Here is a 20,876-nt window from a genome sequence, read left to right as displayed (position 1 = left end):
ATATTCAACATTGTAATGATGGAAAAAGAAGCTGATATTACTGCCGAGGAGTTTGCACAATATGATCGCCAAATTCGATTGTGGGGACTTGATGCACAAAAACGTCTTCGTCAAGCTAAAGTTCTTGTTGTTGGAATCGGTGGACTTGCTTCTGAGGTGGTCAAAAATGTTGTACTTGCAGGTGTAAAGGCTTTGACAATGCTTGATGACAAAGTAGTTTCAGAGTCTGATATGGGTTCTCAGCTTCTTGTAACTCATTTAGACATGGGAAAAAATAGAGCAGAAGCATCAATGGCCCGAACACAGCCGCTCAATCCAAATGTAATCGTATCATGCGATAAGATGCCAATTTCGGATAAACCGGATGATTTTTTTCGAGAGTTTGATATAGTTTGTTTAACGGAGGTACCATTCGAAGAAAGGATAAGAATTAATTTAATATGCAGATCATCTGGAATCAAATTCTTTTGTGGTGATGTTTTCGGATTTTATGGATATTGCTTTGCTGATTTGGGGATGCATGATTTTGTGCGTGAAGAAGTGAAAAAAGAGATAAAGTATGATCTTGATGGAGAACCAGAAGCAAAAAAGAGCAAACTAGATGAAAAGGGCAAAAAAGAAGAAGAAAAGATTCTTGTAAAAGTTACAGATGAATTTTGTAGCCTTGAAGAATCTTTAACTGAGGATTGGTCAACAAGATCAAGGAGAATGATGCGACAATCATCATATATTTTTTTTATCATTAAAGTAATTGACAAATTCAAGGAAAAGACGGGTCGAAGTCCAACATTCGGCAAAGAAGATCAAAATTTACTCCTAGAACTGAGAAATGAGGTTCTCAAGGATTCAAATGTTTCAGAAACTTACATTCCTGAAGAATTTCCTCAATTTTGTATTTCCGAACTGAATCCAATTTGTGCGATAACTGGTGGGGTATTGGGCCAAGAAATCATAAAAGCTGCATCACAACGAGATGCTCCACATAATAACTATTTTTTCTACAATGGTCGTAGTCATGCTGGCATAGTAGATCAAATTTGTCCACCTTTTAAATAACGGATGGAATCTCACATTAGCATAATTCTGCAGTTTAAATGCAACTACATAAAACAATAGAATTTAAAATTACTAGCACTAGCACAAGGGCTGGGCACAGACATTTGTTCAGAATTGAACAAGTGCCTAATCTGTTCTCTTCTAGTCATCCCTACTACACTTGGTTGGCAGAATGGCTTGATTTTTTTTTCTGGTTTTTTACTTTGTATTTTTGTATTCTTAATAACCTTTTCCTAGCCTGATAACTAAGAGAAAATGACACCAAATAAGCTCTTTTTTCATGTTATATATATTCAATGTCATCAGAAAATAGCTGCTGTACTGTACACCAAAGCAATAAACTGAAATTATTTGATTGATTGGAAAGATGTAATTACAGTGAAGAAAGTAGAATAAAATAGCGAATGAGTGCATTCGAATGTCAACTAAGCTATTGCGGGTTATCTTGGAATAGAATCATTTTTTAATTTGAAAGGGGGGCTTTTACACTCTAAATTTCATTCATTCATACAGGAGGGCCAGATACAAATATCTGGGTGAAACCACAGGCTGTATGTAGAGTACCTTTGATTAACAAAGGCTTTCTAGTAGTTAAAACACGAAAATGGTTGTGCCATAGATAAATTAATTGGACTCGGGTTTAGGCTTAAAACGCTAAGAGTTTGAAATTAATGGCACGAACCAGATTTAACTAAATTGAAAATTCATGGGCCGGACATTATCAAAAATTAGCGCTCCATCGTGGGCCGCACACTTTTTTTCATTGTAGGCGAATTTGGTTGCACACCACTGCCCTAAATCAATTGATTTATAACCAGTTCAAAACTAATTTAAAAGAGACATCGTTTACATATAAAATAGATAACCCAATCATGGTCTATATAGCTTACCTGCATTAATCGTTTAGTCTATTGACCGGTCAAAAAACTCGTTAAGGTACCTGGACAATCCTTGTTATGTATGCTCTGGACTCCACAAACCTTGTAGCATTCTAATGGCATTATATTTAGGATTTTCATACATACTGGGCCAACAAACGGAATAAAATTTCCAACACACATGTATACATACGTTAATAAAATACGATTTCATCTTGAATTTGAACAAATATACAAACAATTGTCTCAATATTGAAAAGATAATAAAATATTTGATTGTATGCAGAGAGACGAGAAAAAAAATGTAGATGTAAAGGAGAAAATATATGAAAAGCCAGGTTTTTCAATGTTCATACATGCAGTATGCTTCAACCAGACATTAGGGTAAGCCTGGGTAGTCAAGACTGATATACCTGGCCATTTATAACAGAAAATAGAGTATAACCATAATGTTTAAATCTGGTGAGTGGTGACAACATCTGCCAGGAAAAGGAGAGAAGTCAAAAATGTTTTATATACAAATAAGTGCATAAAAGTGAACACAATCACACAAATAATGAAAAGTATGATATATAAATTACAAATGGGTAACAGATAGAGCACACTACGGTATGTTCCATCCAAATATAGGCGAACAAAAGTATATTCCAATTTGCTGAGACTCTCAGTGTATTCTAAAACTATCAAATTTCAATGCTTCCGTCCTTATTGATTTGGTATTCCATGGAACTGGATGGCTGACAGAATAAAAGTGATTAATTAGTGGTTAGCAAGTACTTCTCATTATCCACAAGAAGAGAAGGTTACCCAAATTTTCTTCCCATACATGCCGTATTTCCCAGCTGATTTTATTTTTTCTGAGGTCGGCTTATTTTTCGTCTTCTCAAACATGATTTAGTCTTACTGGAGGACTATATGGAAAAGTCCTCTTTTTTATTGCTAAAAATAGGCTTTGTCTTGTTTGCGGGGTAGATTAATTAGCCGAAGTTTTTTTGTATATCACTAACAATACTCGCTTCAAAATTTACCTGCTCTGATGCAGTACCTCCTTTTTCTTCAGATTCAGGCAAATGTTCTTCTATACTTTTCTGGCTTTCAGTACTTTCTGTGCCAATTTCTTCAGTATTCGATACACCTATATGTTGGTAAAAATTTTCTCGCTGAGAGTGCATTCTTCGTACGGAGTATAAAATATTCTACAATATGCTTTATCACTTCATTATTATTAATAGCAATGGCTTATTCATATCCAATATTATTACACATGGGTAAGAAGTAATATCCCTCGCTTTATCAAATCAATTCACCAAAAACAACTTGCTGTAAAATATTTTAAATAATGTGCATATTTATTGGTATAAGCAAACAAAAATGTTCCTGATAAAATGGGACGAGCCAGATATTCACCTGAAAGACTGATTTCAGTATAGTCATGCTCTGGAGTCTCTTCATGTTCTTGTTGGTCTTCATTTGCTTAAAAAATTATCAAACGTTACAATCATTGCATGATTCTTGTATAGAATATTCTAAGACAGTACTCCAATAAACAGAAGTGACTTATTTTTTCATGCCCAATTTTATTACACATAGATGGATAAGATATTCCTGACAATATGGGACAAGCCAGATATTCACCTGAAAGACCGATTTCAGCATATTCATGCTCTGAATTCTCTTCATGTTCTTGCTGGTCTTCATTTTCTTGAATAAAGTGAAATGTAGACAACATTTTTATTTTATTTTTATTTGCAAAATTATCCAATGGTAATAAAAACCATTCAAAAGCACAAAATTAAATTATGATTGGTAAAAAAATTACGGCGTTGTGGCCATTTCACACAATTCTTGTTGTACACATACTGTTAAATATACATTGACATAGCATCAGTGGCATATAAAACAGGTAAAACTATCAATAAAGGCAGCAGATAAAAGGGAAGTATTGTAAGTTGTAATCTAACAGTACTATAACGAATGGTTAAAATGTAAACACAGTTTTTCCCCATATTTGCCAAATCACAATCAAGAATAGGACAAATACGAGATTTCTATAGAACTCATATCTGATTGATAGTTAGAATCTAGCGTGAAGTAAGGTAAAAAAAAGATTGTTGCGTTGCTACGATATACTATACAAATTCATACCTTTTTCAACCTCATTTGCAGATTTAGCAACTTCCTGTAAAACAAAATTCATGAATACAATTTAACAGTTATAAAAATCAAAACCAATAGCCTAATACATTGGTGTGCAACCTTTAAGCGTTTTAGCACGGTAATATAGTAGGGCCAGATACAAATAACTGGGTGAAACTGTGTGCATATTTATTTAACATAAGCTTTATAGTAGTTGCAGGCACAAATATTTTGGTTATTGATCTCATGACGTGCGTTGTTCGTTTCGCAAAAGCTAGCTGTTAGGGCATTGTAACGTCATACGCATAAAAAAAAACTTGGACTCAGTTATATGCTTTGCAATGTAAAGGGATCGGAATTATTTTCACGTACCAGATTAAACCAAATTGATAACGCAGGCCGCACACCATCCAAAATTGGCGCCTCTCCACGAACCTCACAATTTTTTCTCGTGGGCCACATTTGGCTCGCGGACCGCAGTTTGCACACCCATGCACTAATACGTAACTAAGAATTGAGATAATGTATGATTCAATGTTATAGTTAAGATCAAGATACGCGTTCACAGAATCACTCAGAAATAAGTATTACTAACCTTCACAAGAACAGGGCTTTCCGGGTGGATTTTAGGTTCATCGGCATCACTATCAGAATTAGTGACATCTTCATCTTGTATTACATTTCCTGAACTTGTTGAAGGACAAGTTGATGGATCTGGAGTTGAAGCTCGAACTGTCTCATCAACAACCGTTACATTTGTTACCGATGTTGAGGGTTCAAGACTTGGCACAGCTGTATGATGTTTTCGTTGTAATTAGTTTAAAAAATACAATTGGAACTTGGAAGTTTACGATATCATTGTGAATATCAAACGTAACTGAATATATAAACTTCCAAAAGCACTTTGAAACAACTAGACAAATCGTAATTACGATAAATTTGTGATGCACTTTTCCCCAATGAGTAATAGGCTGAGACAATAGACGTTACGCACAGTGATTCCAGCACTCCATAAGTATGTGTACCAATATGGAGGTAACCCATTTTGTTCGCCTACGTTACATCAAGTTATGTAAAGTGACAGAAGCCTATGGGCAGGGGGTATACTAACTTAGCTAATACAGACAGTTCCCGAACTCATAATAGAACTAAAATAGGGAAAATCAGAATAAAATTATAGCCTAATCTGGTACACACAACAATAAAATACGGGAGTACCGTGATTCCAGAAAAGCAAGCAAAAACATAAAATCCCGATTTGGAATACCACAAATTATTTTATAATATTTAACCAATCTTTTTGAAATTATCACAATCAAAAACTATTTATTAAAGCAGAACATGTAAGTGTAAGATGATTATATGTCAATGGCAATATGTGATTGATTATCTAATCTCTTGCAGTATTGACACAATAATTAATATTGCATGTTCAGTAATCTCATAATCCCTACTCATCATTATACCATCAGCAATCTGGAAAGATCTTGAAATATTCTTTATCGAACTGCAGAGAAAATGTTTTTCATGAAAGAATGAAATTACCTCTTGGCTTTGACGTCACGACATCACCTTTGATTGCTTCAATGAGAGGAACAACTTGATAACCTGGCGGTACTGGTACAATGACTTCTGCTTCATCTTCCCCATCATTATCTTCTGAAATTTCGAGAAAAAGTCGAATATGTTTAACATAATATATTACATAGTGGCATTCATACATTAAAATGGTGGTAAGGTGGAAATCAGCCAAGAAAAATAACCTTCAATGTTTTCAATGACTGGAATAAGGCTTAAAAATTTTTTTTTTATGTCCCACGCTTTTTGCCCCACTTTTGATTTACGTCACTTTCTTTTATGATATGCTATTTCAGAACTGATTTCCCAGATTATAATGGCATATATCTATTATCAGGAAAATGTACTTAATCATACATGATCGATCATAATCCTATGATTAAGAAAATTTGACTTACGTTCTGTACTTAATTTCTGGAAGATATCACATGGATCAAAAATTCTAATTTAAAAAAAAATATTTTTTTTCAAATTCGTAACGGCGAAATCCGATGTCAACGTCCCCATAACGCTCCCCTAAAAATATTCTTTTTTGTTCATAGCTTACGCATTCTTGCCACACTTAAATGGCCCGCCAGTCTAGGTAAGTAAAAATTTTGGCCCCTGGTTCAAAAACCTTGCACAATCCTGATCTAGAATCTATAATTAATGTTGAATAGGTATTGGATATGTCACAGCATAATGGCAGATTTATACAATTAAACGAAATTATTCCAGCAAATCCAACCTATAGACAGGTTTTTGTCACATTTTGATAATAAAAAATTTTGCAATAGTAAGACAATGATACATTAATATTTAGGTTGAAGAGTAGATTAATATTAGTCCAATAACTAAAAACTTAAATCACCTGTATTAGAGTCCCGACGTTCTGAATTTCTCGACTCAGTTGTCAGAGGTGGTTGATTTGTTTTCTTTCTCACTGCTCGTATTTGCAGTAAAGCTCGAAAAGATTGTCGACATATTGGACAGCCACTTTGCTGATATCTCAGTTGGTTTGCTGAAAATAGTATCTTGTTTTGATTTCACTACAATAATAATTATTCTTTTTTAATATGATGCTCATTCACACCTTTCACTCGGAACAATACTGACATCTAACGATAAAAAGCAAATTTTTTTTTTAAGAACCAGGATCCAGGGTCGAAGCCAGAAATTTTCAAAGGGGGGAGGTTCTGAAATTTCTATTTGCCGAGTTTGATGGAAACAACTAGCGGGTCTGGTCGAATGACGAAAAAGGTGTGATTTCATGAGTCTTGAGGGTCTAAAAAGCGTCTCAAGCTACAAAAAATTGATATGTATGATACAGAAAGATGCTTTGATTTTTTTTACATGTCAAAAAGGAGGGTTTCGACCCCCCAAAACCACCCCTTGCCAGGATCACCTCCGCTTCAGCATTGCCTAGCGAATTTATAACAAGTTGGGTAAGATGGGGCATGCAATATGAATCTGAGATCAAACCTTTGAAAAGCTTGCAACCAAAATATAGCTGCAAACATTATACTCACCACAAGAACTGCATAAGCACAAATGTTTGCATGGTAATATCAGAGTGTCTCTGGTTTCTGATAAACAAACGACGCAATCAGAACCATCGTCATCTAAATCATTATCATCGTCATCTTCATTATCATTTGTATTCTGGCTCGTAGGAGCTTTGTTTTCAATTCCAAATATTTCTTGAATAAGGTAGCACACACCATCAATCTATTAAAAGATTTTATGTTAACGCGAAAATGTGAATATTTAATTCAGTCAAAAATCCTAAGTAATATATCTCAAAACTGTTTACCTATCTATTTTTGTGAAAAAAAAAAAATTTTTTTTGACCCCACCCCCTTCTGAGTAGCAAACTTCACGCAATCGTAAAAAAATTGTCAGTAAAAAGCTGATCAAAAGTATAAATAACAAAACTGTATATTCCGCAGTCATCTAAGTTGAACTCCACTCTATTTGAATTAATCCCCATTAGATTGACATTAATATAGAAGTAAATAATATATTTCAAAGGTGCTCCAGAAGTGTGTGTACCAATATGGGTGTAATTGTAACTGATTTTGTTCATCTGCGTTACATCAAGTTGTATAAAAGGTAGGGGGTATATTTACTTGGCTAACACGGCCATTACCTGAACTCATAATAGAACTAAAATAAAGGAAATCGGAATGAAATTATGACCTAACCTGGTATACATACTACAGGAGTACCATTTCAAATAGGGAATTAATATATTTAGTGTTGTTGTTTCCATATGATAAAATATTTTATCTACCATAAATCATAGCATAAAGGTCCAAAACAATATGGTAACGGAACCACGCACATAACAATAAGAAGTATTTCACTGACAGTAACGGGATTTTGAATCAACAAGAACTGGCACATCTTTGTTAATCGATTAAAAATGGTAGTAATTCTATTTAATTTATTAAAGAAGGACTCACTGCTTGCTTCTGCTTTACAGTTCTGATTGACCATGTGCTGTCTGATGGCTGAAATATAATTTAGGAATGGCAATTACCAGTTTATTATATTAAGAAAATGTATTTCAATTTCCAACTAAATAAAACTCAAGTTTTTTAAGTATAATTTTTTTTTTGATACGATTCAGAATATATTTAAGATTCTATATTTTTTTAAATGTTTTCAGAATAGCAAGTTAGTCAGTTTAGAGCTCTCGCTTCTAAGTGAAATCAAGCAGGCTCAGTTCACAACACAGCACACATCGGCATAATATAGACAAAAGGATGTATTAAGATAGCTTATATTTTATGGACATACTTGATAAAAATTTCACTGTCCACTCTAAATACAAAAACAATTCAACCGAATTGGGTTTATAATGTTGCAATAATTGAACTGTCGATTGAACAACTATATCCTGACAACAATATTTACAAAACAAGTCATTCTCTGTATTACATTGTATCTCAAAATGTCAATAGAATAAAAGTTAAATATTTACAACTTCGAATAGAAATTGACTGAACTTCACTTAGGCATACATGGGCCACAGCAGAAGTCACTATGAGTGTGTCTATATGTGTAGTTATATCATCCCTTATATAAGTAGAAAACAATTAATATTTCCAACTAAAATATACCAATGAAAAAAAAATGACTAATATAACCTGGCTATTTTATATTTTATTTATCTAAATTTGAAGTCATATCAAAATTAACCTTAAGAGAGTCTTGCAACTTTTTACCTTGTAAAATTCTGCATAGGTGATATGACTATGTCCTACCACTGTTGGTCCACAGTCGGCGCATACTTGAATAACAATTGGAATCTTTGTATACCCTTTGGTCCACTGCAATATCAAAACAATGATAATGGGAATTTTACATGACGTCACTGTGTGTTGTCTCAAAATATAGATACAAAATCGAAAATATATGTATACTATTAGCGCACTTTTTTGCGAAAATTGCGAAGCACTTTCGCAACTTTTTTTAGGGACTGCGAAATAGCACTTTTTTTCGATTTTGAATGGAATAAAAATTCAAAGTTGACAAATGTTTTTGTGTGCGTATTAAGTTGACAAATAAGTAACATACTAGTACTTTTGTAACTCAATTCTGCATATCATAACGATATTTACCGGAATTCTAACCTATGTGGTGAAGACATGGAAGATAAAGCTTTTGCATTAATGGCTAAATTCTTGTTTATAATATGATTATTATACAAGCACACCGATTCCATTCCGCTTCGACCGCGAAAACGCTCGGCGGCGTCCAGATGTCCGAATGCAAAGCAGTGCGTTTCTCTAAACGAGAGTGGTCATGTGACCGTCAATGACATCGATGAATTGTGACCAAAGTACACGATTTTCTAGTACTGGTTTGACAGGTCTGTGTTCTCTTCTTAGTGAATTTACTGGAGCCATTCAGAAATTTCTGATACTCGACACGACATTGTTTAGTAATGGAATGTAAACTTGGGCCATTGTTTGTTAAATTAGAAGAAACTTTTAGCAGCATCTCACAGATTTGCAAAATCGCCAAATTGACAAAATACATACGTCGTATTAACATTTAACAGCCATTTTATTGTAACCACGAATGTTAAAAGCAAATGGCGTTTCGCGGAATTTTGCGATATTCAGTATTAGCTAGTCTAGTCATTCACGATAAATCAAACTCAGACCAGGGTCAAAAATCAATCTAAACTATTTCCTCATTAATATGCGAGTAGGGGTGGGCAAAATCGAATATTTTTTCGAATTGAATATTTTTAACGAATAAGGAATATTTTTTATGCACAGCAGGAGTCTAGAACGTCGGTCGAAAAATTAGCAAGTAAGCCTTTTCCACTGGTTAATTTCGTTATAATAGCAATTGTTTTTGTCACTGCAATCGTTTTGGCGACTATATCCTGGGTTTGGCAATCCAGGCTTACGCGTGCGTTCACATCGGCAACAGCTGTTAAGGGCATCAACGACAAATTTCAACACATTTTCACATTTGCGTTGACTTGATATTACCTATCAACGTTTGTAAATTTACTGTCCCAATTTTAAGCGAATGGTATTATTATTATCGATGCCGGAATGCAGATATTTAAGACGATAATTAACTTTTATAATTTTTTTATGGTGTCTGTATTAATTTACAGATAAACCTCGCGAATCTGAGATTGTGCCAATCCTGAATGTTGATTTAAAATTGTGATTAAATAATTCGGCAATGAAGGCATTTCTGCGTGGCCATAAGACGAGATGACTTTAATAAACAGCACTTCTTTAAGGATATTTTACATATGCGACTAATGCTAAAAACATTGGGCTCGAGTGCTCTGGTGCCTAATCTCTCGCTAATTGCAAACAATTCAACTCAGTTTCAACGACTTTTTTCGTCTTCACGATATGTTATCTTTTTTTATTCGGTACTGATATTGATAAATAAAAAATGTGTAATTGTTGATTGCAATTCCGGAAAACGAACGAATTTAACCGCGGTTAACAGCGCATTGGAAAGCAAAACACAATTTATTAACATTACTTTACAATGAGTTACGGGTAAGAATTAACCAGACGGCTATCGCTAACATGTAGAAACAATAAATTTGAAACGATTTTGTATAAAGCGTGTCAACATCGTTTTTGTAAATTTAGAAACGTCGGTAAGTAAGACAAGCAAATAATGTATTTTATGGAACTTTCATGAGATATTGGTGAGAAATATTATTTTGACCATGTCGAAATGCCATTATTGCCGATTTATTCACGTGTTTAGTTACTATCAGTGTTTTAACCCAAAGCTGTGTTACGTAAATACTTAACACTGAGTACTCAAGAGATAACTAATTTGCGGAGTTTTTCAATTATTATTTAATACGAAAGTAACACAGACACGATCTAAAATTAAAAGCATAGAAATGTCAACTATCTGCTTCACAAATATCGCATCCCGGGGTCAGTAATAATATTATTGTTCGCTTAAACTCGGGACGGTAATTTACGAATTGATACAAATCCTACACAGAAGATAAAAATCAGAACAAAATCAATTTTCGTTGTGAATGCGCTCATTAATAGTTGTCTTTAAAATCTTCGCCGATGTGAATTCACAATTCTATCCGAAATATAAAAACCAAACTACGATGTCCGCCATTACGTGAGAATTAATATTTGCTAGTGAATAAAAACATGCTTTAATATAGTTTAACAACACGATCGCGGCGACAAAAAATTTACTGCAGCCTTCGATTATGACAAAATTATGAAATAATCATTGAATGGCAATAAAAATTTAACTTCATTAACAATAATTTTCAAGTAATAGTTTCACATTTTCATGATTTTGATCGTCGTTACATGCGAGCGTGTTTTTGTACATATAAACCATGATGACACTACTGACATCTGCGAGTTATAGATCTCTCCAAATTTAATTTTCGCGATTTTTAATGTTTTATTTCTAGATGCGGATGCCCGCTGACTACGGATAAATGGTCGATGTTTAAAAATAGGACTTGGGACCGTTGGGCAAAGAAAGGCGGGCTACACGTAACTGCGAAATTTCGCCGTAACGACCTTACATTTTAGTTATAAACGCATTACGTCGTCGCGAATTGCAGTTTTGGTGTAATGTTTTAACTTCCCCCTAATCTCCCGTTGAAAAAATCCTGGCTGCGCCCCTGCCCGGTGATAATTCTAGCTAAAATGTTAAAATTTTATTTACGGAATTTGCAAATTTACCATTTTGATAATCACGCCCTAATTATTGGTGCAAAAATACTCAAAATATCACGAATTTAATCATTTCCGATGTTACTAGGCGCAATTCATGACGGCGACAGTGTGCGTTGTTACATCGAAATTCACGATTGATTTTCGTTATACTCTTGTTCACGATTTCAACACTCCACCCGCCATGCATGGCTGAGTGGAAGGTTCACATTTTCGAAACATTACTTGGCCAAGGATGGGAGGGATCACTAACGAGCTAATTGAAAGCACATTAAAAGGATTATGACTTGTCATTTTTTTCTGGGTATAGCCTGTACATGTATGTGCGGCTCCTACATGAAACGGCTATTTAATGCTGCCAATATACGGAGTTTGAAATCTGGGATATTTATTCCGAATAGTCTATTTATTTTGACTCTTCTCAAATTAGGAAGCTTTGTTGGTACCTTTTTTGGCGCAAAGTATGAAATTGAAATGATACGAATATTTTGCCCAGTCCTATAGGCGAGGTTATGATATTAACCCAGAGAATATTTGTAAGCATATCACTGGATGGAAATATTTTGCACCAAGACTGTTTGCAGAAGTTGATTTATCGAATTCACGGAAAGTATTTATTTATCATCTCACTTGCGAACATCGGGGTTTGGGCGGAATTATACGATTATGTTGTTGTTCTTAAATAATAACTTTTTCGATGAATGTTTATTTTACTTTTGTGTATTAATTATGATATGTTGAGTTTTCGTTTATTTCAAATTCGAAATTGTCCGGAATACTCAAACAGGTGTAATAAGTGTAATATTGATAGGATAGTAGTAATCGAGTAACCAACTTAGAAGTCTTAGATGTCTAATGAACTTGATGTGTTACGGGTGTCGTAACCCCCGTTTTTTTTTATTAAATTTGATTGTTCTACCTTCCGCTTATAAAACAACATCGTTATACGGTCATCTAAGGTAACTCTCGCGACCAAATCTTTTTGTTCTGTATGGCATCACCTTAGCGCCATTTTTTACCGACTGAATTTTAATTGTGATTTATGATAAGTTATTTTCTGTTAGTTGGCGCTGATAACGTGGCTAACTTCTTTATAAACATTTTTAATATGTTTAATTTTAAAATTCAAATTTTTTTTAAAATATGTTCCTTACGTCTCTGCTATAATTGACAAGCGATAGCACAAGATTCAGCAGCAAATGATAAGCAAAGCTATTTTATAATCATGGGTTGCTTAATAAAGATTTGCTAATTATGGCAGGATATAAAGAACATAGCCTGAAATATATAATTAACAGAACGATGTTTATTTTTCAGTCGACGAAAACCCTTAATAATAACGATTGCCGAAATCGCGAAAAAAATGAATACGGATTTTCGATTGTGATCAGATGACTGAGAGGGCACATGTTTTTTTCTCTGTTCAAAGCAGATAGAAAAAGGAATACCATGTTGCCGAAAAGCGGTTACGTGTTAGGTGTTATCTTTCTTTAGCCAATCAAAATAGTGGTAATGGTATATACAAGAGGTTTCTAAACTTTACAAACTCGGAACGCAATTAATATTAAAATTACAAGTAATGGTGCATGGAAAAACGAATTTGATTTTATTGAAATTGAAACGCACACACATAAGAGTTTTACATTTCATGCACAACTAACCGATGCTACATGTGAGATTTGTGCACATGAACGATTATATATCGCGATTATTTATGTGAGAATGCGTACTTCTCTTTCAACTTTAATTTCCAGGATTTCGGCGTTCACGTGGTCGACTAAAAAAGATTTATCAAATGGATTGGTATTTCGCGTCACACTCAAAATTATTTGGGAACCACTATCATGTCATTCGTTTATTTTTTACATTCATGTTTTTTTCAAGAATCACCCTGTTGTATTTCCTGTACCTTCGCAAAGGAAAACTCTTTGGTGTCATCATTACTATTAGTGTAATTGAAAGTGGCGTTGAGATGCGAATACTTCATACTAGGTCTGCAGCATTAGAGAGAGCGTTATTTATAAATGCTGGAAGTACATGGCATTTCTAAAAAAAATTGCAAATATATGATGTTTTCTACCCGATTTGAACTAACTGGCAGCAAACCAATGCAAGTCGATATTTGAAAATTACACGTCTTAGCGTAAACCGTGAGACAGTATAATATAAATTAGGCCAAGCTAGCTCATGAAAGGGATTTCAAAGTGATCTTGCATAATATTTCGGAAAAAAAATCTTCGATAGAAAGTAGGTCACTCTATCTATAAAAACAGCGGTACTTTCATGGTGATCTTGCTTATTTCCCAAAGAAAAACTGGCCGGAGAAACATGACGTTAACCAATCTCCTAAAAGGGAAGAGGGCGGACTACTTTCAAGCATATTCTTTCGGACGAGGAAGCGTGTTATACTAAAGCGATATTGGTGATGGGTCATGGGGATGTCATTTTGCCCGGGTTTTGTACAAATGATCCCCCTCCCTAGCCATGGCCGGTAGTAACTAATATCTGCATGTATCAATCGGTGTCTGTTCAGGCGGGAGTGCGCTTCGTTACTGACGCTGGTGGTTGATTGCACGAAACTTTTATTCCCGACAAGTGTGCTTATCAGGTGTCCTTTGATGAATTCGCTTGTTTTTAACAGGGGTTTAAACGAAACTCCGTTAACGGAAAGACTTCAATTCACAATATTAAGGGAAGGAGCGCTTTTTCGGGTATCTATGCTGTTTGAAATGAGTTTGAACGAAAGCTAGGGCACCTAACTAGTTAAAATCAGAAAAAGCACTTTCGCACTTTTTTTTTCGACTGCGAAGCACTTTCGCACTCATAATTTCCTTAGAGTTAACACTGTAATATATATATCGAAAGAATTGAGGAAATTGTTGAAATACCTTCAATTTCAACGGCATAGACAAGAACTGAAAAATTTACAAAAACTTGCTATTGACAAACACTTTTTACTAATCTGAATAAATCCGATAATTCCAATAATACCATTCAAACTATTTGAGCAGTAAGCAGTTAATAATAACTAAATAGAAAAATATAACCTACATCTACTTTTGACTTCGTTAATTTAGCTGGATCAATTCGATGTGTCGGAAGACAAAATTGCTGGTTGCATCCAGGATTGAAATGCACTGTGTCTGAACAATCTCGAGCCGGGTCAGGAGCATATCTGGAATGACAAAACCATTGAAAAACTTCCCAAGCTTATTTCAAGAAAAAAATCTATTCACGTGCTATATATAGAGAACGTGGATTGTGGAATATAGGTTACCTATTAATCATTGTCTTAATCCAATAAATATTGGGATATTTATATTATGATATATACCAGTATATATCGATAAATTATTATTTAGTAGTGTTATAGCGTATTAGCACCACAAAAACAGGTAACTTTTATCTCAACAAACCCTATAAACTTATCATTTATATTGATGAATATTTGTCATAAGCCACATCTAAAGTATTCTGCAAATTATTCATTAATATAAATTACAAAAGAAAGTACGTATTTATTCGCAAATAAGCCGAGTTTAAAACTAAAAAAAAAGTTGCCCAACTATGGGACCGTCTTATGCGCGCATAACTCAGATAGCACCAAAAAATCGGCTCCTTCGCGCATCGAGACTTTGATCACGCAACGAAATGATATAATGCTGACTTGCCGGTAATTGCAACAGCTACAGACCATGCTTAATTCTCACGATAAAGAGCGTGCACGCACACACCACACACGCGATCGCTTGTCTAGGTGTGATTGTCTGATCATAAACGTGACCGCTTGTATTTGATTAAATTTAATTGTATCTTCTGCATAAGAGCAACAGCATTGATCTATCTACCAGCCGTCTCGTGGTCAAAACGTTATCATTTGTGCACAAGTAAGAATCAGATAGAAGTTTCAGGTAGAATAATACTCACAGCATTAATTCTTAACAATAAAACTGTAATTTCAATCATTTTGAACATTCATTTACGGTAACTGAAAGGTTGAAATAACCTATGAATATGATGTGATAAATACTGTGCTGTACGTCCATGGGTTAGGCAACAGCTGTGTTTTCCGTTTTTCCTGTGTCAGCAAAACGGAAGGGTCATAAATCAATCACTTTCTTTCTGAAGTGCCGTTATCGGGCAGGGAGTGCTTCATTGCACCGGCCACGTTTTTGTTTTTTAGGATTAAGACAAATAACAGCTGGTATACAAAGTCAATTAAATAATCGGCAGACACTTTGGCATACATTATAAAATATATCAGCCCATATATGAAGCTCACACAAATCATGTTTGAGAAGACTTGCGAAAAATAACCAAATTTATTGCCGTGTCTGCTCAGGATATCTCGACTACCTTAATATAAAATAATGATTGTAAAATATTTTCAATCAAAAATGTCCTCATGTTATACGTTTGGTACTTCAAGTCGGCGCTGATTTAATTCCTTTCATGTTGGCAGTAATTTAGTTGTGCCGCAAAAAAGTGCTGTCTTCCATTACCATAAAACAGAAAATATAATAATCGAAAATTGTTTTAATCAAAATGTGGACAGCTGCGCTAGAATGTGTGTGCCATATACAAGAAGGTAGCCAATCGCGATATTTGAATATTAAATTTGAATTGAACATCATTGACTGTAATAGATGCTGCGCCGTGTTACGATTTGTGGAAACGGCGTATATGCGAATTTTTATAAATTCACTATTTCGAAGCTGTTATTAGGGAGTCGGCTTATCCGCGTGATAGGCGTATAGTCGAGAAAATACGGTATATAGATTATGACCCAAGCAATTCATGTTAAAAGTATGGAGTATAAGTCTAACGAAGTTTTACAAACTGTCTTTATTTCAAGTTACTTAACTATGTGGGCTTTAGATCTTGAGTTCACCCATGGTGTAATACTGTTAATTGGTAGCCAATGCCAAGCCGGACCGATTCCTATTCTTACAAATATTACGAATTCCATACATATTGTTAGATATCAGTGACTGTTTGTAATAGGGCCTTATTCAGAACAAATAAATGCTGTATAAAAAATCATAAAGCTTACATAATATTCTTATTGAACATCTCTTCAGTGGCGTTGTAATAAATAGTGATGGAGCATGGACAGTCAGCATCAAATGTGAATTCAATATTGTACAGGAAGGGTCCTTCCCCTTCCTCTGCTATAATTTGTCGATCTTGCTCCACTGGTGCATCTTCATTTGTTACTGTTTTATTCAAAGCACTCGGTACTCTGGAAATATAGTTGCAGGAAGTTTAATAATTGTCTATATTATGCATGGAATACTGAATGAAAATGGATACACTAAATTTCTATATCATAATTAAAATCTAAAAACAGGAAAAAAATAAGCTTCAGCTGGAAGCGCAGTGACATTTGATTTCCAATATATTTCATACCAGCGGGTGTCAATATAATGAGGCTTGTGATATGTAAACCTGTGTTTTAGAACCCTTATGTGATTTTTCTTATTCAAAAACAATTTTTTTAAAAGTGCAGACGTCAAACCTAATTTTCAATCAAAAACATATTAAATTGTTTCAATTGTGCTTACTTGACAAGTCTCAATGAATCTTTTCGTATGTTGACTAAACATCGAAGAGCTCGTACTGGCTGGCTTGGTGACGACACTTTGTAAGGAACCTGAGCATATTAATTAAACCACATAGTTCTGAGCAATTTTATAAGATATATCAAAACTTGAAAGTAGACTATATAAATAATATCCTAATTTGTTAAAACTAACCCAACAAATAATTTTTGTAATATGAAGCATTAAATCGATCGATGCATAAAGCCAGATCAAAACAAATATATCACTATAGACAAATTAGTATTGCTTGTAATGTTACAGATTCTGGTGCCAGAACTTTCCATTCCTCAGTTATATACTCTTTATCATTTCAAGCTGTACTTTAAAACTTTCAACCACATTGAAAACTAAGCAATAATGGACACAATCACTTTTTACGCATTACAACATTGATATGATTTTGTAGTAGAAAATATAAAGTAAAAACAATATAAATATTATCAAACTTACATTGTGAGGTTTTGGTCCCAGAAAATTCAAGTCTGAATTTTCACCGAACAAGTAAGCTTCAGGTTGCATCGTTTCAAATTTATTCCCACCCATGATAAAATGTGATGAAAAATAATTTCCTGAAAGAAAAATATATACATGCATATAAATTATGCACACCTGTCCTTTTGGTATTAGAAAAATTGTGAGATGTTACTCAAATATGTAACAGTAGCTATTGATTCCAAATTGATATTAGATTATCGGTCATTCAAACTCTTCAGCTAGGCTGGGATAATGTTATGTCATTGTTATTACCGTACATGTACTATGTCAGTCTAATATCTAACGTTAGCTGTACAGTCGTTAAATTATATAAAATATGTTTTCGTATGATTTGACTGTAACTAATCAATGAATCAATTTTACTTCAATCAATTTTATGTAAGTCTCTATATCATAAAACAAAACAACAATGAAGAGACAAATAAAATGCAGGGTAACCTAGAAGATGGGCATGACCGAGTACAAAGTTAAAAACGTACAAGTACGCGCCCATCCACCAAAAACAGTTAAGCACACAATAAAATAATATTCTAATAATACTAATATTCATAATGAGTTGAATACTACTACTATATACTGTGGTATGCCTATTTATAAGAATACGATTGCCTTGACTCGCCAATGTCATTGCCAGATTAAAACTTACAAATAAAACTTTACATTACAAAATCAGATGTCAGGATGTTCATGTTCACATAGTTGGGGTTTAGTCAAGTTCTGAACTTCAGTAGCCTATGATCTTATCTCAACATAAGCCGACAAGCAGAGGAAAGAAATAACAGAATAAATCAGGTCGATTAAAGTAAAAAAATTATCTTTTGTACATTCAGTAAGGTACGATAACTTACATTAGAAAAGTATAACACTGAATTGTAAAATATATTACCTGCTTTTGGAGGATATCGGTAAGCAGAATTCGTAGATATATCCAGCTCTTGAATCTCGCCATTACTTCGACTCAAGTAAGATCCCATTGAATCTTTTTGATTTTCAAACACGCATAAAAGTTACCTAGATGTGGATCCCTGGCTAGCTTAGACTAGAACAGTAATGAAACTTTTACCAGATTTATGACTGAAAAATTAATATATTCTAAGTTAACTTGAGGCTGGCAGAGTCTGATGCAGTAGACAGGTAAAAACTGTTATGCTACACACACTAGTACCTACTAGTAGTAGATGATACATTTTATTTTGATTCATAAAACAATACCCAAAAAAGAGAAAGGCAAAGAATCAGGGAAGTGAACAAAACCTAAAAGTAAGTTTATGACATTTAAACGCGTTCACTCACCGATTAAGAAAGAAAACAAATCACATTCACAAACATGAATATAACCATTTGGTCAAAACCTTAGATAAGATTCAAAACGAACAGAATATAAGATGGAAGGTTTTGCCAAAGAGAAGTAGTAGGCTACGTGTTCACTCACCTAAAATTGTTGAATTAATTCACAAGCACCCACAAACCAGAGACAATAGATAGACAGATTTTATTTCGATTCATTCGCAAAAAAATAAAACAATACACAAAAAAGAAAATAGTGAAGAATCAGGAAAGTGAACAAAAATCTAAAAATAAGTTTATAACGTTTTCACTCACCGAAGAAAGAAGAAAACAAATCACAACAAACAAACAAATAAACATGAATATAAACGGTTGGTCAATTTTCAATGCATAACAACTAGGGCTGGGAATGGTTAAACAGTTAAGCGGTTAACCGATTTCAGATGGTTAACGGTTACGATTTATTTTAACCGCTAACTGACATCTCAGGTACAAATCATCTTCATACCTAACAATTTCTTCAAATATGATTACGTCATCGCAAATTTATCTCTTGTGGCATTTAATTCAAAAGAATATTACTAACTATGTGGGTAAGGACTCAATAAATGTGAAAAATGATGGAAGTACCAAGATTGCTTATGGAAATTTGACAATGATGAATTCAGAATCAGTTTTCGGTCGATTTCGAAATATATTGTTCACGATTTCATTGCAAAATCGGATATTCAATGTCATACAACAAGTGCGCAGTTTATGCCGTTTTTCTTTATATGATATATATCTCGAAGTAAAATTTGCACATCGAAGACTGATAGTTTGTCACATAAATTGCGTTTAACAACGGAATCAGGTTTTCTAAAATACTTCCGCACGCCCGAACCACGCTGCCTACCTCTTGCAGCCGAGCAATCATGAAACAATCTCGATTCGTGAATAATTTTAATAATAAGCGATACCGGGATAAGGACACGCAAATTTGCTTTATAAGCATTGTGACGTAACAAGCTGAAATTTTGAATTATTACATCAAAAGTCACGCGGCGGTTAACCGGTTAATTTTCCCCGGTTAACGGTTGAAAGGGTTTCCCTAAAATTCCCAGTCCTAATAACAACATCTATGAATATAGACATTAGACTCTCACAACCTAAGACAAACTTTGCAAACAAGATCGTCAGCCTGACCGCAGCTGTTACATTGTACAGTTATACATTAGCAAGCTCCTGATGTGAAGTAGTGAGTAGAAGTGACCATTACTTGATACGGTGATAGTCAGTAAGTCAGATAGTCTACTACAGTCGGACAGTACCGTACCGGTACCATAGTCTACTGCAGGGATCACCAAACTTTTTCGACCGCAAACTGTTTTGAAACAGGCCGGACAAATATTTTTATCAATGCAATACAATTAATTCCCAAAAGTTGGAAAATCCATTCAATTTATTCCACAAAATGAATTCTACATTTAAGAAGTCTTGAATATTAAATTGTATAATTCGTGACTTGTACTATCAGCGCAAAATGCACGTTCGATGTTCACTTTAGCACGAGAAACGTACACAGCAACATTTTCGCCGAAAGCACGAGTGTACAATGCATCCTTCGCAGAAAACGTTGCTTACCGATAGAGAGTTTTTTTTAGCCT

General features: G+C 34.2%; 2 protein-coding genes across 3 annotated transcripts; one reads left to right on the top strand and one right to left on the bottom strand.

Annotated features, from left to right (window-relative positions):
- The first annotated feature begins 5 nt into the window (after positions 1–5).
- Positions 6–1,311, top strand: LOC120332283 (SUMO-activating enzyme subunit 1-like). The gene has a single exon (XM_039399495.2). It carries the CDS (start codon positions 16–18, stop codon positions 1,054–1,056), a length of 1,041 nt encoding a protein of 346 aa, XP_039255429.2. The 5' UTR covers positions 6–15; the 3' UTR covers positions 1,057–1,311.
- Positions 1,312–1,326: 15 nt separating this feature from the next.
- LOC120332282 (E3 ubiquitin-protein ligase MGRN1-like) lies at positions 1,327–19,033 on the bottom strand. Of its 2 annotated transcripts, none has more exons than XM_039399494.2 (16): positions 18,830–19,033; positions 17,899–18,017; positions 17,410–17,498; positions 16,899–17,087; positions 14,897–15,020; positions 8,858–8,962; positions 8,093–8,140; positions 7,157–7,355; positions 6,499–6,648; positions 5,616–5,726; positions 4,666–4,862; positions 4,080–4,113; positions 3,570–3,635; positions 3,342–3,407; positions 2,963–3,069; positions 1,327–2,671 (listed from the first exon to the last, which is right to left on the bottom strand). In XM_039399494.2, the coding sequence occupies exons 1-16, from the start codon at positions 18,915–18,917 to the stop codon at positions 2,618–2,620; spliced, it is 1,746 nt and encodes a 581-aa protein (XP_039255428.2). In that variant the 5' UTR covers positions 18,918–19,033; the 3' UTR covers positions 1,327–2,617. The 2 variants fall into 2 exon arrangements, with proteins under 2 accessions (XP_039255428.2, XP_039255427.2); XM_039399493.2 differs by having other exon boundaries at positions 5,616–5,729; positions 18,830–19,032.
- Positions 19,034–20,876: the final 1,843 nt, after the last annotated feature.

The sequence above is a fragment of the Styela clava genome, chromosome 13 (genome assembly GCF_964204865.1).
Source record: "Styela clava chromosome 13, kaStyClav1.hap1.2, whole genome shotgun sequence".
Lineage (NCBI taxonomy): Eukaryota > Metazoa > Chordata > Ascidiacea > Stolidobranchia > Styelidae > Styela > Styela clava.
The sequence above is the reverse complement of the archived record's forward strand: the minus strand, read 5'-3'. Positions and strand labels throughout refer to the sequence as shown.